Below are 27613 nucleotides of genomic sequence, written 5' to 3'. Positions count from 1 at the left end.
AAGGTGGTCGGAAAAGCCCATTTTAAAGACGGGAATGCTGAGGCCGAGAGGTTCCTGTCAGGGACACGGGGTCCAGGGAGGCCCAGTCAAAAGCCCAGACCCCTGCTGGGTCACGGAGCTTCCCAGGGCCTGCTTGTCCATCTGGGTGGGTGTCAGGGGGGCCCACGCATTTGTAAACCCTCCACCCCTGCCCCTCAGCCTCCCAAGACCGTGCCCTGAGCTGGGGTCTGCCTGCTCAAGGCAGAGGTGCCCCAGGTTTTGGATGGTTGACTCTCTCGCCATGCTCTTTTAAGACTAAATAAAGACATTGAAGAAACATGTCTAGAAAATCTGGGAGTGAAAGCAAGGACAGAGCCAGAAAGAAAACCAGTATAGGGATGGATTAACTCCTTGTGCTTTGTCAAACTGGAGACTCAACAGGACAGCAAGTCACTGCTGGAAAGAGGCAAAGGCTTTCTGTTGTTGGCATGTGGTTGGGAGAAAATCTGTGAAATCGGGTGAAACAATTCGAGAAGAGAGGCAGGTCCTTTGGCCCCATTTTTTTAAAAAAATAAGAAAAGGAACACTTAACTTTAGCAGGGCCAGGTTAGAAAACCCAGTTAGTTAAGAGGTGACGTTTAGCTACTTTATGCAACTAATTTTGGACCTAAAGAAACAGCATGTAAAGGGGTCCAAGAAGGCTACGGGATGCTTTCTTGACTGGGAGGAAAAGTGGGCAGACAAGGCTGGCCGCTCTGCTGCGACGAGAAGCACCGTCTCACAGGAGAGGGGCGGCAGCCTGCGGGAGGCCCGTGCCAGGGCCCTGCAGCTCGGGGAGAAGGAGCCACCTCAGTCGGCTGGAAGGCTGAGGGTGAGCGGAGGAACGAGCTGGGAGGACTCCTCACGGCAGAGCCATACACGAACGGAGGGAGGCTGTGTCCAGACCAGGGCCCGGGGCTTCCTGGGGGGAGCAGCCTTCTCGGGGCTCCTGAAAGCTACGGTTCAGTCACGGTTATTAATAACGACGGGGCTTAAGTGGAACCAAAGTACCAGCTGTACCCAGATATTTGTATTGCTTTATATGGTCTCCAGACTTAAAGTGTTTGTAATTAATAATCGGTTAAGTTAAACAATACTTAGACTGTTATTTTAATAAAGTTTGTTTTCACTGAAAAAGCACCAGAGGTGAGGGGTGCCAAGGCCCGGCCTCACCCCTGCTCTCTGTGCTCGGGATGAGGCCGTGAGGCCCACGCGGCCAGCTCCCGCGCGCTGCCGCCCTGCTGCCTTTGAGGGCGCAGATCCAGGCCTTGCGGGGCCACGCGGGGAAAGGCCACCCCGACAGGCCACGTGAACCCAGCTGGGGCTCGGCGCAAGGGATGCCTCGGCGTGGCTCATCCCGGCCGCCTGGGTCTGCCCTGGGGTGTAGAGCGGGGTGGGAGTCTCGTGTGAGCAGCCCGTCCCTTGAGGATGCCTAACGCGGACAGCTGGCGTCTTCCGGTGCTGGCCGGCACTGCCCAAGGTCCGCGCGGCGGGTCCTCACCCTCTAAGCTCCTGGGCAGCCTTTCATCCGGCCTCCCCTGCCTGTGGGCCCAGAGCAGTGAAGTAACTTGTCCGGGGACACACAGCTCGTGATGCTGGGGCTGGGCCTAGAGCCCATTCAGCCGAAAGAACAGAAGCTGTTGTGTGCAGACATCGGCTCAGTGTTTGGGTTGAAAAGGCCTTTCCGTGGGACTGAGCCAGGAGCCCGTGGCTCTGGCTCAAAGGCACCCCACGAGTTGCCGGGGCTCCCTGCTGAGCAAGTCAAGAGGAGGTGAGAAAGTCAAACAGACCTTCAATGCCGCCTCCCGTGAGTCCCAAAGTGGGGGACTCCAAGGAGACGGCTGTTTAGACACATTGGGGGTTTTGCACGACAAAACTGGAAGACGTGGCTCTGCAGATTCTTGTTCTTCCATCGGCTGAACTAATAGCAACCGCCCGGTGCCCGGCGGGGAGAGCGCATCCCGGTCTGCGCTCCCTCGCGGCCCTCGGTCCCTCTCCTCCAGGCGCTGCCCATCTTGACAAGCGCCTGCTTCCTCTTCCTCTCCGTGCCTTCACGGTCCCATTCCCCGGCGGCATGGCTCAGCCTCGAGACTGCCCCCCGTCCGCCCCCCAGCCACCCCCAGGCTCTGCTGCACCGGCTCCCAGGGCCCCACCCTCCCCAGCCTGGCCCGGGTCTGCCTGAGGCTGGCAGGCCCCGGAGCTCGGCCTGTCGAGGATCCAGGTAGATGGAGGAGCTCTGTTCTCGGCCCCCTCACGTCCTCACTACCTCTGTTCCTTTGTACTAGATCAAAAGCGTATGCAGGGAAACGGACTTTGGCCCAGTGGTTAGGGCGTCCGTCTACCACATGGGAGGTCCGCGGTTCAAACCCCGGGCCTCCTTGACCCGTGTGGAGCTGGCCATGCGCAGTGCTGATGCGCGCAAGGAGTGCCGTGCCACGCAAGGGTGTCCCCCGCGTGGGGGAGCCCCCACGCGCAAGGAGTGCGCCCGTGAGGAAAGCCGCCCAGCGTGAAAAGAAAGTGCAGCCTGCCCAGGAATGGCACCGCCCACACTTCCCGTGCCGCTGACGACAACAGAAGCGGACAAAGAAACAAGACGCAGCAAATAGACACCAAGAACAGACAACCAGGGGAGGGGGGGGGGGAATTAAATAAATAAATAAATCTTTAAAAAAAAAAAAAAAAAAAGCGTATGCAGGACCCCTGACCTCTGGACCTGAGGTAGGAAACTGTCTTCTCTCCATTTTCTAGATGAGGAAGCAGCCCCTGGCCGAGAGCTAGCGAGTGCTGCGGCAGCCACGAGGCCTGTCCTCACTTCCTGCGGGCGCCCCGCCTCCTGGGCCAGGTGGAGGGGGGCCCCGGGACAAGATCTGGCCGGTGGGTTGTGAGCAGAGGTGAGGGGCTCGCTTCTGGGCTCAGTGTTGAATTGCTGGTGCGAGACCGTCCGGAGCCGCCTTCTCCACCGCAAAGTCCGCAGCAGTCCTGTCCCTTGACTCGGACTCTGGAGAAGAGACGACCTGCGACGGACAAGCAGCCTGAGCAAGAATCGCATTTGGGGTCTGAGCCCTCGGGGCTGTGGGGGCTTCGGGAGCGTAGCGCCATCCCGCCTGCTCTGGTGGATATGGACCGGAGCCCGTGCGCTCCAGAGCTTCTCCCGGGACAGCACTGTGTGTCCCAGCCAGCGGAGCCGGGCCGGGGGAGAGCGGCCAGCAACAAGGACACGCGTCTTTTGCAGCAATATATAACGTATGGCGCGCAGGGAGTCACGACTCCGCTGTGCTTGAGAGCCAGGTACCTGGATTCCAGGCCACAGCTCCTTCCGGCACACCTGGAATCTGGCGGTCCTAGGAAAGAACGCCGTGCCGGGCTGCTCCGCCGCCCTCCTCCTGTCTAGAGAGGGCTTCAGGTCACGCATGCTTGAGGCCAGAAGCCGGCAGCATCTGGGAATTCCACAGAAGGCTCCAGAAGGCCCCTCACAGGCCCATTCTCTCCTTTTTCCGAAGTAGGGAATCAGTGAAATCCTGTGCTCTGGAAACTGCCCCATCGCCACCCCTAATTTTCTCTCCTCAGGCCAAAGAGGGGAGAACAAGGCCAGCTGGGCCCTCCTGCCCTCTAACTACAGACAGGAGGGGGACACGATGCTCGGCCCTCAAACCTATTCTGCCTCAGGACTCACTGACGTGCCCAGGGGCCTGGCATCCTTTGGGCCAAACCACCCGTCCGCCTTTCTTTAAAAACACATGCACACATACACGTAGGCACCCCACCCACAACCTCGCACGCGGGGTGGACAGAGCCAGCCCAGCACCCAGATAAAGACACTGCTCTCCTCCCTTCAGAGCCACACCTTTCTCCAAACCCTAAACGGTACTCTCCACAGCCTGCCCACTCCGTCCACCTCCTGCAACAGACTCGATTCTGCTTCTGCTTCTAAAGACGGGCTACCTGTGGAAATCGAGAACGTGCCATCGCTGAGGAAATTCAGAAAGACGGGCTTCCGGTTCTGGAGGCAGGTCCCGAAGGAGAGCCCAAAAACGTTTCTGAGCCAACGGCAGCGGGCACTGCTGGACCAAGTGCTGGGCGCTGTGGGGCGACGGTTTTCAAAGCGGGGTGGGGCAGTGGGTACACACTGGCCCCCTGACCTTCATACGCCCTTCCCTCCTCTCCCTGGCCTGCTCACTCGTCATTCCACATGTGACTCCCCCCGCAGACAAGACGGTGTGGGGTGGCCACCAGCGGCCATAGGCAGTCGCCCTGAGTACAGAGACCACTGGGGGGACCTCTGGAGAGGGCGACTTGACCTGACCAAGGCAGAAACCAAAAGGGTCACCTGGGGCTGAAGCCTCTGGGCGGCTCTCCAGAGCCACCGAACTCTTTGCCTTTTCGGAAGCAACGCACATCAAGGATTCGGAGCACTGGGGTTATTTATTGAGAGTGGATCTCGTGTACCAAAAGGGTGTTGTGGGCAGAGGTGGCAGTGGCTGGTCCCTTTGCTGTCACTTGGTGGGCCAGACGGCGACGACCACGATGGCCACGAGCAGCAAGAGGATCACCAGGATCATCCCTGGAGCAAAGAAGCAGAAAGTACCTTTTAATGATTCTTCCCTGGAAAGCATCACGCAGCCTTACTGAGAGTCTGCAGAGAAGACAGCCAACGCGGCTCTCCAGAATGTTCCCCCCGAGTCTTCAGCAGGTGCTCCCGTGGGAGGGGCTGGGGTCAGCAGGCTGCTAGGTGGAGAAGGGAGGGAGCTGGAGAGACCCCAGAACACCTTGAGGGTTGTGCCAGCAAATGCCAGCACTCCCTACTCAAGGCTGGGGAGATCTGGGAGAGTAAAGGCTGCTGAAAGGGCCTCCTTAACCAGTCGGCCTTTGTATTGTTGTCGAAGCGCCGCTACAACAAAAGCTTTAGAGTTAAAAAAATATATATACAAGTATGTATTAATCCTAGAAGCTATTTCTCTACTTTCCACAGGGTTTCTTCACTTTTGCTTCTTGAGTCCACACATAAAAAAACATCCTCTAGTAGAGGGACTTTTTCTTTGTATATAATGATTTTTGAATTAGCATTTTTGGGTTTGATGCCCCAAATCTCTGGGCTGGACACACAAAGGAGAGCAGCAGCAGCAGCAGCAGCAGCAGCAGTGCTCCCAGCCATCAGCTCTGCCGCCGACCCCGTCCCACCTGCTCAGGGTCACATGTCCAGACTCACTGCCCATCCCTTCAAGCGAGGCTGATGAAGTGGGCCCAAGAGAAGGAGCCCCTTCGCTTGGTTAGCTCAGCGCCTTCCACGCTCACTGACCTGGAGTCTGCTGAGTGCTCACCATAAGCAGACCCCACGTGCAGATTCAGGATGGCATGACAGAGCCGAGGGCAGGGCCGCTACGAAGTTCCTGGTGCCCCCAGGAAATGCAGAGGAGAGGACGTACATGGAAATGCTGCCTGAGTGATGGGTGATACAAATGCACAGAAGGGCATTGCTGTTTAGCCACAAAGCCTGCTGTCCTCGGGCTGAGGAGCAGTTTCAGTTCCACATCAACAACCTCTTTCATCATTGTGGCACATTCATTGCATTTGGTGGATACATTTTGGAGCACTGCTGCACCACATGGATAATGGTTTACATTGTAGTTTACACTCTCCCAGTGTGTTATGGCAGGATAGATAATGTCCAGCATCTGTCCCTGCAATATCATTTAGGACAATTCTAAGTCCCGAAAATGCCCCCACATCACATCTCTTCTTCCCTCTCCCTGCCCTTAGCAACTCCAGTGGCCACTGTCTCCACATCTATGATACAATTTCTTCCATTGCTAGAGTCACAATACTTCTATAGTACTATAGTATAGTAGAACCAGTAAATCCACTCTAATCCATATTTCATTCCTCCATCCTGTGGACCCTGGGATGGTGATGTTCACTCTACCTCTAAATCCAGAAGGGGTTTAGATCCCACATGGCTGATGGATACAATTCTCCTGCTTGCAGTTGTAGGCACTCTTGGTTCCCTGGTGTGGTGGTCTGACCATCTTCACCTCCTTGTTAGCTGACCTGGGTAAGTCCAGCCAACTGGAGAGTAGGTGTTGCAACTCTGCTGAGGCTCAGGGCCCAGGTGGCACATGGCCAGTCCAGAGATTCAAGTCAACTGAGTATACACCAACCCCAGTGCCAACCACAGGTTCAGTAAAAGTGACAGAAGAGGAATGTGTATAGAAGTCACATCTGAGTCCAACTCCATCACACTCAGGAGCACAAATGCAGGATGCCTATGAGTTACCTCCTGAGAGCCTCCATGTTGCTCAAATGTGGCCACTCTCTAAGCCAAACTCAGCATGTAAATGCATTACCTTCCCCCCAGCATGAGACATGACTCCTGGGGATAAGCCTCCCTGGTGCTGAGGGATTACTACCAATCACCAGCTGGTGAAGCAACTATAAAAAGATCTTGAATAAAAGGGGGAAATGGTAAAGACAAATGAGTTTATATGGTTAAGAGACTTCAAAATGAGTCGGGAGGTCATCAGAGGAGTCGCGCTTATGCATGTCTCAGTGATAGCCCAAATAGATAATCTCAGGTACTAGTGCTCCTGAGGGCTATGGAGACACACAGGTTTTATGGTCATGGCAGATGGCTCTGCAGCTCAGTGCCTTGTCAGTGGGCCCTACTTTTATGTATTTAAAAGTTTAATCAGAGTGGATACTGGACTTTCAGGCCAGTGTCCCCTCTCTCCCAGCTGTGTAGGTTGAGATCTAGGGCCATCCTTGGCAGCTTTCTTTCCCTTGGGCCCATATCCTATCCATCAGCCTGTGCCACATCCTCAGAGAGGCTACTCCAGAACCAGATCTGAAATCTTAGCCCCTCCTCCAATCCTCCTTTCTGCTTAAAATTTTCCTCTTAGGGCATACCACCAATGTGCTAAATATGTATTTTTTATTTATCATTATTAGCTACAGCTGTATTCTAGATAGTCACAGGCCACACATGTCTATTTAAATTCATTAAAATTAAATAAAATTTAAAATGCAGTTTGTCAGTTGCAGTTACCATATTTGAGTGTTCAATAACCCCATGTGGCTAAAGGCTACCATTTTAGATGGAGACAATAAAGAACATTTCCACAGTTGCAGAAAGTTCTATTGGACACTGCTAGTTGCAGAGAATGGGACTTTGAGGACTTTATTTACTGCTCTATCCTAGTATCTACAACAGTGCCTGGCATATAGTGGAGATGTAATACATATCTGTTGAAGAAATGGATGAATGGCTGCCCAATGTCTTTTAAACACTCATTCTTCACATGGAGAGTTTCCCACATTGGGACTTCTGCTTTCCTTCCTGGTTGGTTTTGTTAAATTATATCTTTCTAGGAAATTGCCCATTTTTTTCCTGAGTATGATTTTTAAGTTATTAGCATATGGTATCTAGGTCTCTCTTTTCTAACATCATTTATTTGTGTGCTGTCTTTTTTCCTTGACCACCTTTGCCACAAGTGTGTCTATTTTCATTAATCTTTTCTAAGAGTATATTTTAACTTTGTTGATCATCTCTCAGTTATTTTATGTTTCATCGAATTTTACTTTTCTTTAACTTCTTGAATTGGAACATAAATTCATTTTTCCTCTTTCTCCTAAATATTACTAAGACTATAAGTTTTCATAGGGAATAATTTCATTTTTGATAACTAAATTCTGTATAAAGTTTTCAATGATGATTTCTTCTTTGGCCCAATAATTATTTAGAAATGTGTTTTTAAGCTTCCAATTACATGAATATATTCTTTTCAAATTAAAAAAAAATTCTGAAGTAATACATGTACTATATTTTTATGTGAAATTACCTGTGATTTCCATTAGTGATAAAAGTCACAAGTATCGCTAATATTACTGTAGTTTGTTGCCAACATTCATAATTGGAGAAAATGCTAGATCTCAATTAGAGGTTAGTGAAAATAAAAAGGCAATTGGCTTTCCCACCCAGGTCCACAGACTTCCTGAATTCTATCCATTGGTCCCCTGAGTCCATGTAGTTCAGGCAGTAACTATTTTAAGCCGCAACCCATGTGAAACACAGCTGTAGCAGTTGGGCATTGTTCATGAATTCCAAAAGTAGACATTGGATTATGTTTGCAAATTGGTCTGTTCTTCTGGGCACATTAGATTGTATTAATTTCAGAGGTTTCACTTTTACTTGATTAAATTATGATTAGGGCTTTGAATGGGCCATGTCAGTAGGATGTGGGAGGGGACTCACAGAGAAAACCACCCTGCAGAACAGAGCGTTGGAGTTTTGATGCTGGTGTCCCAGGAAGTAAACACACAGGAGAAAAAAAACAGAGGAACAGAGACTGCTTCATAGACAAGATCAAGGCCCCAGGAAGAGAGCCAGCCTGATATTCTACAGCTGACCTTGTGGAAGGAAAAGAGCAGCTGAGCCCGGAAAGACATGAGTCCTGGGAGAGAGACAAGACTTATCCCAGCCTACAGCTGAGATTGGAAGAAGCTGGGACCACAGAGACTTAAGAGGAAGAGAAGGCTGAACCGCTGCAGACGTCAACAGCCACCTTGCTCCAACATGTTGCAACAGACTTTGGTGACAGAAGTAAGTTATACTTTATGGCCTGGTAACTGTAAGCTTCTACCCCAAATAAACACCCTTTCTAAAAGCCAACAAAGTTCTGGTACTTTGCATCAGCACCCTGTGTAGCTGACCAATACGACGGCATGCCCATGGTTTTGAATAGTGGGAAAGGACTTGAAAACACCTGTGAAGCCTCCTTGTCATTTCCCAGTGGTCGTAGGTGAATTTTTTCTAACACACCCTCTTTCTCTGAGGAGACAGCCTTTTCAGAGTCCCCCCTCGGGACCTACTTTTTTTCCGTGTTCATGTGGACACAACCCAAGCCTCTACATCAGGAGTCAGGAAGCTATGGCATATGGGCCAAGTCTGCCTTGCGGTCTGCTTTGTACAGTCCGTGAGCTAAGAGCAGCTTTTACATTTTTAAAGACTGTTAAAAAAAAACAATCCAAAAAAACAGGAGGAGGTGCGACAGACACCGTTCGGGGCCTGCAAGACCTAAACTATTGACTACCCGGCCCTTTACAGAAAAAGTCTGCTGACCCCTACTCTACGTCAGATGGCTGGTAGTGACCCAGCTGTGCCATCAGTCCACTCACTTAGGTCCTGGTTTCCAGTCCTCTCTCCATTTCTTTCATCTGGGGATTCTCTTTGTTCCTTGTCATTCAGCTATGCCTTAACATTTTGGGGGTTGTTATATTTTATCTATCATTTCAAGATGGTTATAATGAGATGGCTTGTGTGTGTTTTGATATCGTCTTAGTCCGTCTCCTTGCCAGAACCAGAAGAAGCAATCTTTTCATCCATTTCAGCCTCACCTCTTCAGGTTGGCCACAGGCTCCACCTGGGCAGGAGTCCCACTGCTCGGTCATTCTCCTACATAAATGATGTTTGACTGAAAACTTGTTCCCAGCCGGGGTGAAAAGTTTATGTTTGCAGTATCAGGAGACAATCATGGAAATGGAGGAGGCAGACAGACTGGGGTAGAGTGTGGGCTCAATTAATGGCACCCCAGAGCCCGTGCTTACCCTAACGGCAAGAGGGAGGAGCTGACTTTTTGAGGAAATAAGGGAGCCGATGAGTGTTGCTTTAGGAAGAAATATTGTTACTGATGCTTGGGCGGGAAAGTCCTTGAGGCAGAGAAGCTCCTGGTACGGCGAGAGTCTGGGCTGAGACTGATGGCCTGCAACAGAGGGCCAGCGCGGGGAAGCTGCCGCAAGGAAGGGATGGCTACGAGCAAACCAGCAAACCGTTTTTAAAGAGCAACGTTGAATTTTCAAATCAGGGTGATTGTGAGAAGAGTGGGGCAAGTGATGAAAACAAAGAAATCAAGAAAAACAAGTAGGTGAGAAGAAAAAACAAACAAACCCATACATCCAGTTGTAGCTGCTACACGTGAAGCTTGACATCCAAGGGAAGAGGCCATCTCTTACTTGGCCCACTGCCATGACCTACTACCCTGCCGCTTGCTTTCCTCAGTCCATTCTCCACAATGGAGCTGGAGTAATCTTTTTAGGTTGTAAATCAGATCGTGAAACTTCCCTGCTTAAAAACCTTCCTAGGGCTTCGACTGAAATCTAGACTTGTTGCTTTATCTGTGGTTTCTTCTCATGGCCTTTCTTTGGATTGACGTTCTTCTCTCCCTTACCCACCCCGTGGCCCCGAAGGCCCTGCAGCCTGGCCCCTGCCTACCTCGGAAGGCCATGCTGGGCTGTGCCTCCAGCACCAGGGACCTCCCGGCTCCTGCACCGGCTGTCCTCCCTGCTGGGAAGCGCTCCCTCCTCTTGGCCCAGATAATTCCTACTTGTCCTTCAAACTCAGCATCCGTGTCCCGCCCTCCAGAAACTCCTTCCTGACTGCTAATTAAATGGGCTTCCATTGTCCCCTTGGGTTTCTCCGAAGCCACCCTTGTTAAAGCATTCTTCTGGACTTAAGGTATTTACTGTCTGTCTCCTCCGCTGGCAAGGGAGCTTCTGCCACAGTGACTGTGCCTGTCTCGTCACCACCGTATCCCCAGTACCTCGAACAGAGCCTGGCACACAATAGAGACACAGTGAATTGGTTTTGGAATAAATGAATGAAGGTATTGAGGCGCTGGACGGAAGAAGAAGAGCCAATAAGACAGACACAGAAGGAATAGTTAACAGGGAGGACTCAGAAAATGTGTCAAGCAGGCCAAGAAGAGAGAAAATGCAAAGGAAGGGTCAATGCCAACCAACAAAATACGGCAGAGATGGCACAAGGGGCTGCGGACTGAGGAAAGCTCCTGATTTTGGAGACCTTTAATGGGATCATTTTAGCAGGATGGTGGGTGGGTCTATACGAACTATTCTTATTCAGGATTCCTCTTTAAAGCTGCTGTGTTTTCTATCACAGCAACCGTGAATTACGCCAACTCTGCTGAAGTAAAGGTCTGGCCGGGTGCACCACACCTATGAACAAGGAAAATGCACTTCAGCCAGTGACACCTTAGACAGGAGCTGGATAATAGGTGATAAACTGGGTTCTTGTCCAACAACGAAAAGTGGCACTTGGAGAGCCATGACAAACAGGACTTCTACAACTAAAACCCTTTCAGAGCAAACAAGGGTGCTTTGGGTAGGAGAATTTCAACAGGTTTAAGTAAACTGGTATGCACCAAAGGTCAACTGAGAAAATCATTTTAAGATGGCAAGTGCCAGTGATAAGCCCAAAGCCAACTGGAGCCCTTGGGATTCTTTTGGTCACAGAGAAGTTGTTGACATGCCTTATCACCGCGGTCCTTTCTTTTTAAGGAGTCTGGCTTTCTTGGAATGCGATCGCAGATCTGGCACCTTTCCTGAATGGAGCCCCTCTCCTCCCAAGACGGTTTCAGAATGATTAACCAAGGATCTTTTTAGAACTAGGGAAAGCTAAGCCACACCGTACGCTGAGCAGTTACTTGTGCCAGGTTTTGTACTAAGTGCTGCGGGTGAATGGCCATGCTTAATGCTCCCCAGGAAATGCTCTTGGCTTCTCTGCATGTATGAGGGAGCCGAGGTTCTGGAAGGTTAATTATCTTATCCGAGGCCCTCCAGCTGGTAAAAGGAAGAGCTAGAATGGAAATCCAGGCTGGTCTGCCCTCCAAGCCCGTGCTCTTAACCCTTTCTCGGCACCAGGCGAGCCTGCCTGGGGGGATCGTGCCTTACAACAGCCTGTGGGTTTATCCGAGATTCCCTGGGGCTGAGAGTCAGGGATAAAGAGTTTCTTCTTTTCCCCCTTTTCCCTTTTCGTTTCCTTCCTTCCTTCCTAATAAACTTCTTAAGACAGAAATGTTTTAAACGCATACAAAACTAGAAGAGTAAGCTACCCTGCGAGGAGCCGTCACTCAGCTATGACCGCTCAGTTCACGGTCAGTCGTGCTTCATCTCCACCCTCCCCTGCTCCCTGCCCCGAGTCCAGACATATTTCATCTACAGCTGTTTCTGTAAGTAGCACTAACAGGGCATCATTAACAACAACAACAACAAACCGCAGCACACATACCCGTAAAAGGGTTGCTATTTCCTAAAGACGGAGACAGGGAAAAGCCTCGAACGCTCCAGCCCCAGGAACGTGGCTCCAGACCAGAGGGGGCGGGAGACCGTCCCCAGGTGGGCACGGGGAGGCCTTGACTAGGGCCGTGAGGAGGGCTGAGTCGTGCAGCTCAGAATAGCGCGTAAACCTCAGCGGGGCCAGTCACCCCCCAAGGAAAGGTCTGACATTTCAGGATGAGGAAAGACGAACTTCTGGGAAGCTGCCAACTCCCTAAACAATGAATGCTCTTTGCCCCCAACCCCAGCACAAAAACACCTGGCAGAGCCCCCCTGCCACTGGGATAATTCCTCCGCGCTTCACTCAGCTCCATCCGCGGCCGAGGCTGGCACCTGGAGAGGCAGATTTTCCTTCCAATACCCAAGTGTCCCTCTCGGGGGGCAGGAACAGGATGCCAGGGTTTCAAGGGTGGAAAAAAATGTCCATTTCCTTTGGTCACTTTACCAGATGAGTATTACTCAACCACTTACAATATTTACAAGTCCAGCTCATGGCAATTAAAGAAAGATGTAAGAAAACAAACTCCTTCTCAGGCTGGGAAAGGATATTAAACACGGTCTGTCAGAAACAGCGCTATATTTGCTGAAGATTGTTCGCCTGGATTAGTGGTCCGTGTTTTTTTTCCAGTGAAACACTGGAAACCAGCAAATTATGGAAGCTGCGCTGCCAACACCTCACCCACAGTTTGAGCGTAGGTAGCAGCTCTTAGGACTTCCTGACGTGAGCAGGAGGGAAAAATAGGGAGAGAATGAAAGCAGATTTCTGTAGCGGCCACTTCTGCCCGTTAGCTCTAGGGGGAACATGGGAAGATAAGCATAGTGGGAGAAGGGGAGAGGGGAGGAGATATGAAAAAGCAATTTTATCTGGACGTCTTTTTATCCGGTTTCGTATGTTACAAGGAAAGCCATCCTGGTTGCCTATTACTGTTGGTTGTAAGGAACCAACGTATATTTTCTCACATTGTCTGCTTGTACTTCACTCTGGAAGGGTCAGAGCCAACAAGCAATCCCCACGCAGCAAATGACTTCTCAAGGTCAACACAAGACCTTCAGGGAAGATTCTTGTAGGTTTTCTTTTTTTCCCCTTCAGTTGTGTCTGTCAATAGGTGACATTTGCTTATGAATTAACCAGTTGGTCCTCACTGATCAAACAGAATTTTTGCAGCAGACTCCTGTGTTTAGGTGGGAGAAAAGACAAAACTGGAATATTTGTTCTCAAAAGTTCATGTAAATGTTCCCTTTAATCCTATTACTTCGCAAATAAGCCAAGAAAAGAGTAGAAATCGTGCAGAGAAGGTGAACATGTTTACATTTTGATTTTCACATTGAATCCCCGGAGATTTGCAGTCACCGTGAGAGCTCCCATCTGTCTGGGCCTGCCTGCCGCCGGGCGGGGCCGGCTTGGCGCTGACCCCGGGGCGTAGGCACAAGTGGCCTTCTCCTACTGGCCCAGCAGCTCAGCTGGGCTGGGGGGATCTGACACCGGTGGCAGAGGGAGGGGCACCCACTTGCCTCTGACCTCTTCCCTTCTGAATCTACTGTACCCAGCAGTCCCACATATTCAGTCCCCCAAAGAGTGGTTTCAAGGAGATACTGTGAGAAGTCTTGTCTGGTCTCCTGAGTTTGGTTCTTAGCCTGGAACTTAATGCTTCCCTCCAGGTTCTCCTTGCTCCGTTTCATGGCTAAACCTTCCTCTGCAGTTCCAGGGTTCACCACTGTGCCCTGAACAGACATTACGCTTCCTTACACCCTCTGCTTACAGCCTCACCACTGTATTGCCCTACCGCAGGGCCACCACCTCGACGCTCAGCTCAGATCCCACTTCTGCCACAAAGACTGCTCAGTGCAGAGAAGCCCTGTCTCCCCCGAAGTCACAGAAGCATTTACAGCAAGGCCGTTGCTCTTATATGTCTGGCTTCCATCTTTTACGAATACTGGTCATACGATCTCCAAAATCAGGGCCCTGCAGTCTGAGTTGGTGACAGAAAGGGAACTGCTTTGGAGTCTGGGAGACCTGGATTCAAATCTGCCACCTACCAGCTGAGACATTGGGAAGGTTTCTTAACCCTCTGAGCTCAGTTCCATCATCTGTAAAACCAAACTAAAAATACCGACCTCACAGGTTTCTTGTGAGGAGTAAACAAGATGAGCTATATAGAACATAGCTGGCACTCTATAAACAGGAGCTACAATAATATTCCTTGTGGAACCCGTTTCCTAAGAACGGAGCCTTCAGCTGGCTGATGCCCTGTAAATGTTCCATGAAAGAGCCAGGCTCTCTGTTTAACAACAGAAATAAAATATCATTTGTTCCAGAAGAAAAGGAAGAGAATCGAAAACAGAGAAACACCTGGGTGGCATTTGGTTTAGAAACGGAGAGACTGATTCTAGCCGAGGTGCGGTGGTGATGATGGATGTCCAGGAGAGGCTGGAAGTTCAGAGTGGAATCTCTGGCAGCATTCGTTTAAGTTATTAGCCACAGGAAGGGCAGCTGTTCTTGGCTAGATTCTGGCTGAAGTCAAAAGGCAAGCGTAGCACAACCAAGTGGACACCAGGTGAGAGGAGCTGTGAAAACGTAGATGTGAAAGGCCTTGAGGAAGTGAAGGTCAGAGCAGGGCACACGTTTAGCACGGGGGTCACAGACAAGAGAAGAGGAAGGTTAAAGCAAACCAAAAGGGGAACAGGAGAAGGCAAGCTCTTTCAAGACCTAGAAGATTTGGTAGAAAACTTGAGGGTAGCTCTGCAACTGTGCCCAACGTTAGAGCATGTTAGATTCCGGGGCAGGGGAAGGAGCAGGGAAGGACCTGGGGGTTGGGGCATTCAGGCAGCCTGGCCAGCCTGGTACAAATAGTAATGATAAAAATAATACTAATAATAGCAGTATAACAAGATGCATAGAAGTCACAAGACTAAGAGCTACTGTTACTTCCATTAGGTATATCTGCTCAGAAATGTTTATGGTACTCTAATCCCATATTATTCTCACCATAAGGCAATGAGGCTGGTAGGGTAACTGGATTCCCCCAATTTATAGCTAAAAAAATGGGGGTTCAGAGATTACGCAACATAGCAGAGTACAGACAAACTGAGGCTAGAAACCAGAACTCCTCATGTCTAATCCAGGGCGCCCCTGCCCCTGCCCTTGAGTGTGTCCTGGGACTGCAGCAGCTCAACAGCCAGAGTGGCTTGGGCAAATGGCCCCAGGGCTGGAGCTCAAGAGGCCACGCTCAAGAAGCCAGGGGTTTGGGATGGGAGTCCTGCAGGATCATGACGGAAAACCATGGCTGGTGACACAGAAGAGGCAGCGTGACTCCTCAGAGAAATACACTGAAAGGCAAGGAGCCGCTCGCCAAATAGAACCTGCCTGTGTTCTGGTTCTGACTGAAAATAAAGAAACGCTTGAATTAAGCAGACCTTAATGTTATCTAGGCTTCATGTCCTGCTGACTGAATGTAATGAATAGCCTCTGCCTTCCCAAGGACCAGCGCAGGACCAGCATGGCGGGAAGAGGAAGGGCCTGTAGGCTCCGGCGTGGGCTGCCACCCAGCCCCGTGACCAGCCACCTCACCCGGCCTCCTCGAGGCAACGTGGGACCACAGACACTCCCCGGGGCTACGGGAGGGTGGCGTGATGTTTTGTCTGCAAGGGGCCCGGCATACGTGGCTGCTGCTGACTAAAGGTTGGCTCATTTCTTTTTCTTTTCCTTGCCTTCTTTTTTTAATGTGCAATTAAAAAAAAAAAAAAAGGAATTGGGGTGAAATCCACATAACGTAAAACTAACCGTTTTAAAGCAAACAGTTCTGTGGCATTTGGTACATTCACCACGTTGTGCAACAATGACCTTGGAACCAGCAGCTCCTTTCTCTTGAGAAGAGTCAGCTTCCTGATGTCAGCTGTGTGGCCTTCTCTGGGGCAGTCGCTCTGGAGTGGCAAGCCCAGTGCGGGGTCTTCGCTCAGGGACACTGGGAAGAGAGAGGCGCTTTCCTTCCAAGGGTAGCTCCCCTCTCCTCTAAAGGTTGAGTCCCCATCGAGAGACATTTGGCCTCCCTGGTACCCCACTTCAACGCGGACAAGTGGGAGTGTGCTGTGTAAACACAGAAACTTGAAAAGAATCAACTCTGCAAAAGAAGGCAGCGACTGTCAGAAAAGAGACTGGTACGGAGAGAGACATCTGGGGGCCAGAGAAAGCCTTCCCAGACAGGAAGCAGAAAGCAGGCTAAGGTGAGCTGAAAGGAGGGGGGGTTGGAGTGAGGGGGAAAAAAAGACTTGCCCAGGAACAGGAAATTAAAAGGAATTTGGACTGTGAGAGATGGGGCAGAGGAGCGGGATGGAGGCTGAGTGAAAGGCAGGCTCCCGGGGCCTGGGCTCTGCGCTCCAGGGGCCAGCCCCTTGCCGGGTGCCAGGGGGCTCTGGGGCAGCAGTCAGAGCCAGGAGGCCGCGGTGATGCCAACACCCTGTCAACATTCACTCGGCTGCAGGAGCTCATCTCACCAGTCCAGGGCAAATCGGGTTGCAACCAAGAGCTCAGACTTGGGAAGCAGATTTGGCTCAATGGATAGAGCGTCCGCCTACCACATGGGAGGTCCAGGGTTCAAACCCAGGGCCTCCTGACCCGTGTGGTGAGCTGGCCCATGTGCAGTGCTGATGTGCGCAAGGAGTGCTGTGCCACACAAGGATGTCCCCTGCACAGGGGAGCCCCATGCACAAGGAGTGTGCCCTGTAAGGAGAGCCGCCCATGTGAAAAAAGTGCAGCCTGCCCAGGAGTGGTGCCGCACACACGGAGAGCTGACGCAGCAAGATGACGCAACAAAGACAGATACAGATTCCTGGTGCCGCAGACAAGAATACAAGTGGACACAGAAGAACACACAGCAAATGGACACAGAGAACAGACAACTGGGGCGGGGAAGGGGAGAGAAATAAATTAAAAAAAATAAAAATCTTAAAAAAAAAAAAAAGAGATCAGACTTGCTGGTCAAGCTGTCCCAATGTAAGATCTGCCCAGAGAGCCCACACTGGAACAGAAGTAAACAAATGTTTCCTGAGTGCCTACCGTGGGCCAGGCCCCTCAGGGGCTAAGAGGCCCAGTCTGGCTCTTTTGGGGCTACACAGTCTCCTGAGAGAGGCAGCAAGTCAATGCCACCCCTGCCCCCCAAAACAGAAATGGAACCCTGCAAACGATGGCTGGTTCTTAGAGGGAGTATGTACAAACCCAGTCGTTACTGTGGCTTCTGCCACAGAAAGTGCCGAGTAGCTTCGAGGTCCCATCTGTGTTCTTAAAAGTGTTATTCATTTCCCGTCCCTGAAATAAGCTTAGCCCAGCAATCGCTGCGATTCAACAGCAGAATTCAATTGTAAAGAGAGACTCCTTCATATCGGCAATTAAAAGCAGCTTATTATGAGCTGTCGGGTCAATAATTTATTGCCGCTTCTCGGACGCATCAATATTTGCTAAAAAATAGCCCCTCGCTATGCTGCGTATCACTCCTGGGAATGTGACTCTGCCTGGGGTCTGGCAGAAATTCAAGGGTCTTTGCAAACACGGCCCAGAACTTTGTTATGGATATCTTGTTTTGACAATTCCCTCTTGACTAAGTGTCAAAAGATTTCTCGATGGCTCCAGTCGGGCTATGGCGTCACCCTTCCAAATCCCTTCATTTGTCCTGCTTGGACTAGGATCCATACCCTGGCATCAATTAGGGACGCACGGCACGGGGACAGGAAGACCCTGCTGCCCAAGTTCTCAGGCAGGTCGAGAAAGGCCGGCCAGAGAGGTATGGCCGTCGAGATAACGCTTTCTCAATATAGCAAATGCTTAGCTGGGTAATTTTTTATTTTTTTTAAAGCAAACCACGTGACCATGATGCAAAAAGGTTACTAAGTGGTAGATCTGAACTGAGTCTAGGAGTTCCAAACCTTAAAATGACACATTATGGGGGCGGGGGCCAACAGCCGCGCCTGGTCAACCTGAACTTGTCTCCATACACAGAGCTGATTGTATACGGACTTCTTTTCTCCGGGAACTTTGGATTTTGAACCAAATGTGGCAGGCGCTGAGTAACAGTCATGGTATCGCCCTGGCGCAGTGGTCTGCAAACTTGGGCTGGATGGGCCAGGGCCTGCCCCGATTCCGCCCTTCCTGAGTCTTGGTTGGTTCAATTCCTCCTTAGGTTATTGCAAGTAGCCCAACATCATTCAAAAAATTACTTGAAAAAAAAAAAATCGAAATGAGCAGAGTCATTTCCTCTTACTTGTAACTGAGAGAGTTCAGTAAAGAGGTCATCAGCAAAAATAACTGTGTCTCTAGTTATTTGAAAAAAACTGTAAGAGCAGCATAGGAACACTTTCACTTGACTGGTTTAGTCTTGAAAGGACAGCACAAAGGCATTGCTCTTTAGGGCTCTTGTGTGCCTTTACTCTGTCATGACAGAAATAGCTTTCACCACGGAGAAGCCTTCCCAGATACCAACCTCAAATCTGTCACAGTCACACATCCAGTTGTTTCACAAGTATTCTTCATCTAATGATATAGATGTCTTGAGTCAAAGTGAATCAAAGAGGTATGCTCAAGTTCTGGGGCAAGAGGTATTACAGTAAAGATCAGATCAGGAGAGTTTGCCCTCTGTAAACAAAACCAGCAAGAATATGTTTCATGGGGCAAGCCAGTTGCTTAGAACCTTCTCGTTAGCGATTCTTCCTTTCCCTGGGCAGGTCCCAGACAAATGCACATTCTTCCTTCTATAACAGAGCTTCTAACAAAAAAACCACGACCACCGCCGCTTTACATGCATTATCTCCTTGAGCTGCTCCATGAGTACTTAACAGGGCGAAATAGATGTACCCTGCTCCTGATGTAGCTAGCAACACCAAAACAATACTGATACCTTCTCTATTCGCCATCTCTCTGGTACACTTTTATTCAACCCCCCGCCCCCCCGGGTTGTCTGTTCTCTGTGTCTGTTTGCTGCGTCTTGTTTCTTTGTCCGCTTCTGTTGTCGTCAGCGGCACGGGAAGTGTGGGCGGCGCCATTCCTCGGCAGGCTGCGCCCTCCCCTCACGCTGGGCAGCTCTCCTTACCGGCGCACTCCTTGCGCGTGGGGCTCCCCTACGCGGGGGACACACCTGCGTGGCGTGGCACTCCTTGGCGCGCATCAGCACCGCGCATGGGCCAGCTCCACACGGGTCAAGGAGGCCTGGGGTTTGAACCGCGGACCTCCCATGTGGTAGATGGACGCCCTAACCACTGGGCCAAGTCCGTTTCCCTACACTTTTAATTTGTTCAACAAATATTTATTGAGCATCTACAAGTGCCAGTAACTGTTCCAAGCACTGGTATGCAGCCATGAATAAAACAGACATCCCCCCACCCTCACCCCCAGTCATAAGTGAGTTTATGCTCTAGTGCAGTGGCCATGGGATGGAGACAGATAAAACAAGTAAATTATAATATATTCTAGTAGATGGTAAGGGCTTTAATGAAAAATACCACTTACAGTTTCCTACTGTGTATCCTAGATGGCAGCTCAAAGACATGCAACCCCTTTCCCTCAGGTTCTAGGGGAAGTTGGGGGAGGGAATGCTAATACTTTCCAGAAATGAGCCATCCCTCCTACAGTGGGATTTGGAAACATATTGCAGGTGAGATTAGGGTGCCTTCCTCCATGGCATCAGGAAACTGCCATCCTTAAATGTTAATAATATGTAAGCTTAGAAATAACACATTACGAAAGTTGGCTGGAATGAAGGGTGATGTAATGACAAATGGAAACAGAAAGGCATGAAGGAAAAGGAGACCTGAGGGGAAGAACGTGTCAGTGGGTTTCCAGCACCTCGCGGGACGGGAGTGCCTTGCCAGCTAAGTCTGGTACCTGCCTGCTCTTTTGGACGTTCGGGCTAACACAATGTGAGAGGCGGCGTGCTGCTTCTTGGGGAGCACCTCTTTCTCAGGTGGTCTGTTTTGACAGTTCTATGCCCAAGTGAAAGGTCTGCTTCTTAGAGTGATGGCTGTTGCCTTCATTAGGGCCACTTTGCTTCATAACAGTGCCGGCTCCAAGCTGTAAAGTGCCGGCCACCGGCTGATTGCCGAAATCGAAAGAAGTCAGATTGTGGTGGTGATAAAAGTGAGACGAAATAGTAGACTCGACATGTCACCAAATACTTGGAAGAATTCGATGAAAGCGGGACTGCTAGTGCCTGAAAGCCCTGGGGTGGAGAGCCACTCTGTCATCTCGGAGGGCCCCTCTCCCACATCTCAGCTCAGCATTCCTTTGGCCTCTAAGGTGACGTGGACTATATATAACCGAGAGACACAGCAGGGAGGGCAGAAGAAAGATGACTGGTAGGGGCTAAGGGAGAAAAGAAAAATAAGGAGAGGGTGAGACAGCCAGACTTGGTCCTTTCACTTTAGTTGAGTTTTTCTCCAAATAAGCAGAACATATGTCATAATTACTCAGTTTGGTGGTAAAGCCTGTCCATGTGGTTGAGGCAGAAAAATGAACTCTGTTGTGTTCGAAAGGTGACCCCTGCTGCCAAGCGGCCACTATTAAGCGGTCCTAAGACCTCTGGGCCATGAACTTCCTGCACCACGTGTGCCTCTTCCCAACTGTGCGGCAAGTTGGCAGAGGACCATTGTGAATGCCAGGGGTCTCTCAGTGGGAGCCCGTAGGTACAGTGTAACAAGGCTGCAGGGTGGGCTGTGAACCTGGACTGCTCTCAGATCACGGCTCTGTGGTCTGAGAAAGGTACCCAACCCTCTAACCCTAAGAGGGGGAAGAGGAACCTGTGGCTCACAGGTGGTCATGGCGATGACCATGATCACACACAGTGTCAAGCACACTGCCTGGCACAAAGTAAGTTCTCACCCGATGCGAGCCGCTATTGTTATCTTCTGGAAATCATCCTTGCTACCAGCATAGCACCTGTGATCCTCAGTCTTTGTTCTTTGTTTGAAGCAGTCCTCCCCACACTGGAACATCTCAGCAAGGAAAGGAGCTGGAACAGAGCAGGCGTAACCGCTAGCAGTGCAACCAAATTTGGCTGCCAGAGTTTTCTTTCTCAAAAACCTTCTCTAACTCTCTTCAAAGACTCTATTATGAACAAAGAATTTTAAATTTATGCTCATGCAAAATTCTCCAATTTCTAGGCATAGAAAGACCAAATTAGGAACATTTCAGTAAACTGCAATTCCTAGATGCTCTATCAGAAGGGAAGTGGCTCTTCTACCTTGAGTATCCCGGGTAGTCCCTCAAGGCCCTGGAACACTAATTTGACGGTGTCACTGAAGTGGGATGCTTGGCTGCAGGGACAGAGTGAAAACTGCCCAAGGTGCTGGTCAACTGGAACTTAACGAACAGCAGGAACTGAGCACAGGAATCATGAGCCCTGTTGACACCACCAAGGTTGCTGAGAACAAAGTAAGAGATTCAGATGCATCTCTACCCTGGATCACGGAGCACCGAGGCATGATGATCATTCTGGAAAACACATAGGAACAACAGTGACAGGCTCACTGTACTCGTGCCAAATGCAAGCACAGATGGGTTCACACCGAGGGATGAAGAGGCCTCTTCTTCCTTGTGAGGGAAGGCTACCGTAAGGTCACCTCCATTTAGGACTACTCCCAAACACTTGTCACCACCCGGGGAGGTTCTTCTATGAATAACACATCAGAAATTGACCTCTGCCTAGGGAGGCTGACACGCAGAGAGCCAGCCATCAGCATAGCGGCAAATGTTCAGTGTTCCTAAGTGGAAACACAGTGGGAACTGGTGCCCCCAGACCCCTGCGCAGCTCTGAGATGCAGACCCACAGGCTTGGAGCAGGTTCAACAGTGTCACCAAGGTGCCTACTAAAAGCAAAGGGACAAAACCACACACCATAAACTCGAGAATATGGTCAGTCTAAAAGCTGTTGAGCAAGGATTCAATGGGTCTTGACGATATCGGCAAAAAAGAACAGAAGTATTTGAGGTCCAAAAACACACCGTGGCCCAGTTGAAAGGTTGGAAGCAGATTTCCCTAAGGGAACCAGCCCAGAGTGTTGTAATAGGAGATGGGGCTGCTCACTTTTCCAGTCCCCCCGTGGCCAATGGCTGGCTCTAAAGCACCTTCAAAGATAGCACAACCTTATAAAAGGCCTTCTCCCCTCCCTTAAGGTATAAGGGACTTAAATCAACCATCAAGATACAGTCTCAGAAAGGTCTACTGACGAGACGATGTAGTGCCATGGGCTCCAGTGTTGAGGCTAACGTCAGGAATTTGCCCATCACAAACCACATACAAGACCACAAGATAGCTACCTTGCAAATGTCTGTTGTTAGGGCAAATTTTTCTTCTGGGGAAAGGAAAAGCAGAATAGCCTATTCAGAACATCAGATTTGGCTTTGAGATGTATCGGTCCACGTTGAACATGTTCTTTCAGATATTTTGGAATTTGTTTCAAAGAAAAATAATAAAGTTGAATTATGACACATTCCTGAAGAAATTGTCCAGTTACCTTGCTGGGGCCCCCTCTCGGCCTGCCACGCTCCCTGCACCTCGGGCCTCGGCAGGCGTGTTCACGCTGCTGCAGGGCCCCGTGCCAGCCTCCACGCACCCAGCCCGTGGGCCTCGCAGGGACGCCTTCTCGCCTGGGCCCCAGGCAGGCCGGGGGCTGCTGTGCTTGGGCTTCTTTGGCATCGTGAACACATATACTAGAGTACTTACTATTTTATGTGCTTGGGTTCATGACTGACCTTCCCCTATCACCTGTAAGTTCTTTGAGAGAACAGACCATCTGTTTCCACAACTCTGTCTCTACGGCTGTCGCCCACATGTGCCTACTTCAGACCGACAGGTACACACACACACATACACGGCCAACATTTATTTGCATTTGGCTGATAGTAGAACAGTTCATCGTTTTTCCCAAAGACTGTGGGGAATCTAAAGAGTCACCAGTATGGATGACTTTCTTACTTGGCGGTAGGTAATGTGTTCTAGCAGCTAGAACAGTTCCTAGCACATAGTAAGTACTCAGTAAGTATTTGTTGAATAAATAAATGAGTGAATATATAAATGAATAGAAGAGCGAAAGTTATCAATAAAGCAGGTAATTAAGAAGAACAGTTTGAAAGAACTCTAAAAATGTACTAGTAATGTAGTGGAGTTAATGTAGTGAACTCATACGCAGTGTATTCTCCATTAATGACCTGAATATAAAACTCTGGCAGAACATATTCTATACTTCACTTTCAAATAAATGAAGAGGTTTACATTTTAATGAAATGTTTACAATATTACCTGAAATACTCCCTTCCTCATTCTCCTCACTTTCAGCTTAAAACGGTCTCGTGGGAAAGCCTGCCATGGGATTTTACCCAACTGCCACTGGTTTCTTTCTCAAATAGATGATTTAGACTCAGTCTTCAGTCAGGTGGACTCCTTCTGTACAACAGCCCCAATTCTTTTTTATTCAATCCCGTTATTTAACCCCTTTTATTGGCAGACATTCCTGAGAAGGAAGTTACTGAGAGTCATTTTTGTCATTTTAATGTTGTTTTGAGCCTTGCTACCCAAAGTGGGGTCCAGGAGGGGCCCAGCTGTCAGCTTCACCAGAGAGTTCATTAGAAATGCAAATTCAAAAGCCCCACCTCGGGCAGTGGACTTGGCCCAGCGGTTAGGGCATCCACTACCACATGGGAGGTCCGCGGTTCAAACCCCGGGCCTCCTTGACCCGTGTGGAGCTGGCCCATGCGCAGTACTGATGTGTGCAAGGAGCGCCCTGCCACGCAGGAGTGTCCCCCACATAGGGGAGCCCCATGTGCAAGGAGTGCGCCCCGTAAGGAGAACTGCCCAGCATGAAAGAAAGTGCAGCCTGCCCAGGAATGGTGCCGCACACACGGAGAGCTGATACAGCAAGATGACGCAACTAAAAGAAACACAGATTGCCGTGCCACTGACAACAACAGAAGCGGACAAAGAAGACACAGCAAATAGACACAGAGAAGAGACAACTGGGGTGGGGGTAGGGAAGGGAGAGAAATAAATAAATAAATAAATCTTTTAAAAAAACAAAAACAAAACCAAAAGCCCCACCTCACGCCTCATAAGCCAAACTCTCTGGAGGCGGCCCAGGAATCTGTTTTAACGAGCTCTCCGAGTGATTCTTCAGCACTAACGTTTGAGAACACAGGTTTAGAGGTCAGGCTCAGGGCTCACTGAAGTTCTCTACCCCATGAGCAAAACATCATCTGGTACACTATAGATAGAAAATATCATCTGATGTGATAGCAGGAGCTGCTGCTCTCCCTGGGCACTGGGGAAATAACGGGATGTAGACAGTAAACAACATAAGCCAATGGCACGGGGTCCCCGGCTGTGGAGAAGCCATCGTCCTGGGGGCAGAGTGGACACCTGTGACAGTCCCTGCTGACCACACAGGCCTTGCGGGGGACTGGAGCAGCCTAGGATGCATTTGACATCCAAGACTCCTTTGCCGTCACAATTCACACCCCGACCCCCTAGCCCCGAAATTACCTCAGCCTCGGTCCCTCTTGACCAAAATAATTCTGCTCTGAGGACTGCAGGGCCGTAGCAGCCGATGGAGCTGCCCAAAGACCACTTCTCATTTAGAGTAAGAGATTGCCGGACTTTTCTATTAGGCATCAGGTTGATTAATACAGACGGCCATAGCTGCTAAGGACCTCTGGCCTGTCTTCTTCCTCACAGAACCCTACGGAAAGGCCCTCAGAGAAAGGAAGAAGAACTGCAGAGTAAGGAAGACAGGGCAGGAGGAAGATGGTGTGATTTCAGTGTCCCGTGTACCAGTGGTCTGGGGTGGAATTTATGTCCTCATACTGGGGATCCTAATCTCAGATAATGCTTATATTTCTAGAACACCTAAAGAATGGACGTTCGGGATTCTGAAGCACTGAGTGCACAGTCAGCAGAGAGGAAGCGCTCTCTCCCTCACACACTGCTAGCCCCAGTGCTCTCTCCTTCACACGGGGTTAGCCCCAGCGCTCTCCCTCACAAGGGGCTAGCCTCAGCGCTCTCCCTCACAAGGGGCTAGCCTCAGCACTCTCCCTCACACGGGGCTGGCCCTGGCACTCTCTCCCTCACACGGGGCTGGCCCCGGCGCTCTCCCTCACATGGGGCTGGCCCTGGCTCTCTCCCTCATATACGGCTGGCCCCGGCGCACTCTCCCTCACATAGGGCTAGCCCCGGAGCTCTCCCTCACAAGGGGCTAGCCTCAGCACTCTCCCTCACACGGGGCTAGCCCCAGAGTGCTCTCCCTCGCACGCGGCTAGCCCCGGCGCACTCTCCCTCACACGCGGCTAGCCCCAGCGTGCTCTCTCTCACACAGGGCTAGCCCCATTGCTCTCCCTCACAAGGGGCTAGCCTCAGCACTCTCCCTTACACAGGGCTAGCCCTGCACACTCTCCCTCATACACGGCTAGCCCCAGCGCTCTCCCTCACACGCGGCTAGCCCCAGTGGCCGGTGGTCACAGGGCACACCCAGCGCTTGCAGGCAGAAGGGCTCGCTGTAAAGCCCAGGCCGCCTCTCCTCTTACGGCCCGCTCCAAGCACTGTGGGTGAGGAAATGAGAGAGGGAATGTCTGATGATTGGTTCCTTATGGGCCTTACATTCTTGAAGTATATTCTTTACACTCGCTGGAAGGCAGTTGCATTCTTGATAGCCGGGCTGCAATATAACTTCTTTCCTTTCTGAGCACTGTCTTTTATGGACACGCTAAAATATCCTAGGAGCAAGATTTGCCTTTCCTCTCTCCTCACACCCCTCCTTCCCCACTGCCACACTCCCCATGCCATTGCGTGTTCTCTTTCTAAGAACGTAATAAACATTTCAGCGCAATCTTTTCAATCCACATTATTTATAATATTCCGAACATCCATCGAGCCTGGCTAGAAGGCTAGGTAATAAATCAAACTTAACAACAACAAAAAAGGAAGGAGGGGGGGGTGGGAACCACCCTCTGGCTGGGCCAAGGCCTGAGACATTTCATTCCCCACAGGGTTTAGTTATGTTAGGAAAAGTGAGATGGAGATGAGACTCGTGGTTTAGAATGACAGTCAGGAACTCAAATCTATAGGTGTAATCATAACTTTTTATAAATCTCAAACAAACTTACCTCTCAGGGGTGTCATGAGGATAAATGAGATACGTGGGAAGCACTCTGAGCGCTGCGAATAAAAGCAACCGGAGCCCAGTTCTCCTCTCTGGGTCCAAAAGGTCACCTTCTCAGAGGGGACTGGGCCCGAAGCCCACCTCCTCTCCCGGAGCTCCAGGCCTTGCTAATGAACATGCCCTCGGCAGGTTCCAGTGGGGCGGGGTGAGCCTCCAACTGGGGCCATGTGCAGCAGCCCCCCCTCCCGCCGCGGGCAGCCAGGGCCACCCACACACAGAGGTCCCGCCGCTCCTGCCTGGGGGAGGAAGCAGAACGTGCCCCACACCCACGCTGCCCGGAAGGTTTCGAGTCTGATTTTCTCCTCGCAAAGGAAGAATCTGGCTCGAGAGTTCGCTGATGATTTCAAAATTTATCTAAACAAATGTGGAGGCCAGTATAGGCGACTGGCTAATTGCATAATTGGCCTGAGGCCTTTCGAAGTCTCGCAATGGGAAGCCAAGTCACTGCAGCCGTGCCACGGAGCAGGCGTGCGTTTACCCAGCTAGACCCTGCTTTTGTGTCTCTGTTGGCGTAGAGTCAGACATGCTCTGCGATTGGCTCTAAGTGGTCCCTTCTGACAGTTTCCTGGATCCAAGGTGCTGCTTCTTTTTCACTCTTGTTGGTATGGTTCTGAATATAAGGTTAGAGTAACTGAATCAAAACCCCTATTTTTATCATTATAGTATCATGTTGGTTCAAGGGAAATGACCATCACCCATACTTGGTCACGGGCTTTTTCTGCAAGCAGGCAGGTAGGAGAGGAACTTTTCTTTTTAAAATTGTCAAGCCTGCCAACTGAACTAGCTTCGCCACCCTAGGCCTTTCAACCGAATTAGATTTTGTTATGGGACGGATATGCCTTCCTGCTTGGACGTGGCCCCTGCTTGTGGGCTTGGGTGGTCATTAGATCTCCATCACTGTTGCAGGAGGGATTTAACACCAGCTTTGCTTGTTCATCACTTCTACCAATAAAAGCAAGACGACAAATTTATGGGTGATGCCCCGTTTGCTTAAACCAAGTCTTCTAATAGACAACAATTTCTTTATAATGCATTAAGTCATAGAAACCACGAAAACCTTAATTACTTGACCACCAAAGTTAATGGTCTGTTTACAATTTGCACTTCTTTCGCTTCTGATGACACAGACATCCTCTTTAGAGGCCTGAGTGGTTTCCACAGACCTTTTGGGGCTCTTTCTCGGTGTATTTCCACTTTCACTCCAAGCACCCATGAGGACTTTTCTGCCTCAGCTGCACCCCCTGGGCTGAGCTCATCTACATTCATGGGTTCCTCTGCCACTCATGAGT

The 27613-nt window shown here is 50.3% G+C and overlaps 1 protein-coding gene across 1 annotated transcript in view; it reads right to left on the bottom strand.

Moving 5' to 3' along the window:
- Window positions 1-4421: 4421 nt before the first annotated feature.
- Window positions 4422-27613, bottom strand: part of STX8 (syntaxin 8) — a 274018-nt gene continuing 250826 nt past the window's right edge. Inside the window, exon 9 of the mRNA XM_058283489.1 lies at window positions 4422-4579. Within this exon, the coding sequence (XP_058139472.1) occupies window positions 4512-4579 (68 nt within the window). The 3' untranslated portion in view covers window positions 4422-4511. The remainder of the gene's footprint in view (window positions 4580-27613) is intronic.

This window comes from Dasypus novemcinctus, chromosome 21 (assembly GCF_030445035.2).
Source record: "Dasypus novemcinctus isolate mDasNov1 chromosome 21, mDasNov1.1.hap2, whole genome shotgun sequence".
In the NCBI taxonomy this organism is placed as follows: domain Eukaryota; kingdom Metazoa; phylum Chordata; class Mammalia; order Cingulata; family Dasypodidae; genus Dasypus; species Dasypus novemcinctus.
The sequence above is the reverse complement of the archived record's forward strand: the minus strand, read 5'-3'. Positions and strand labels throughout refer to the sequence as shown.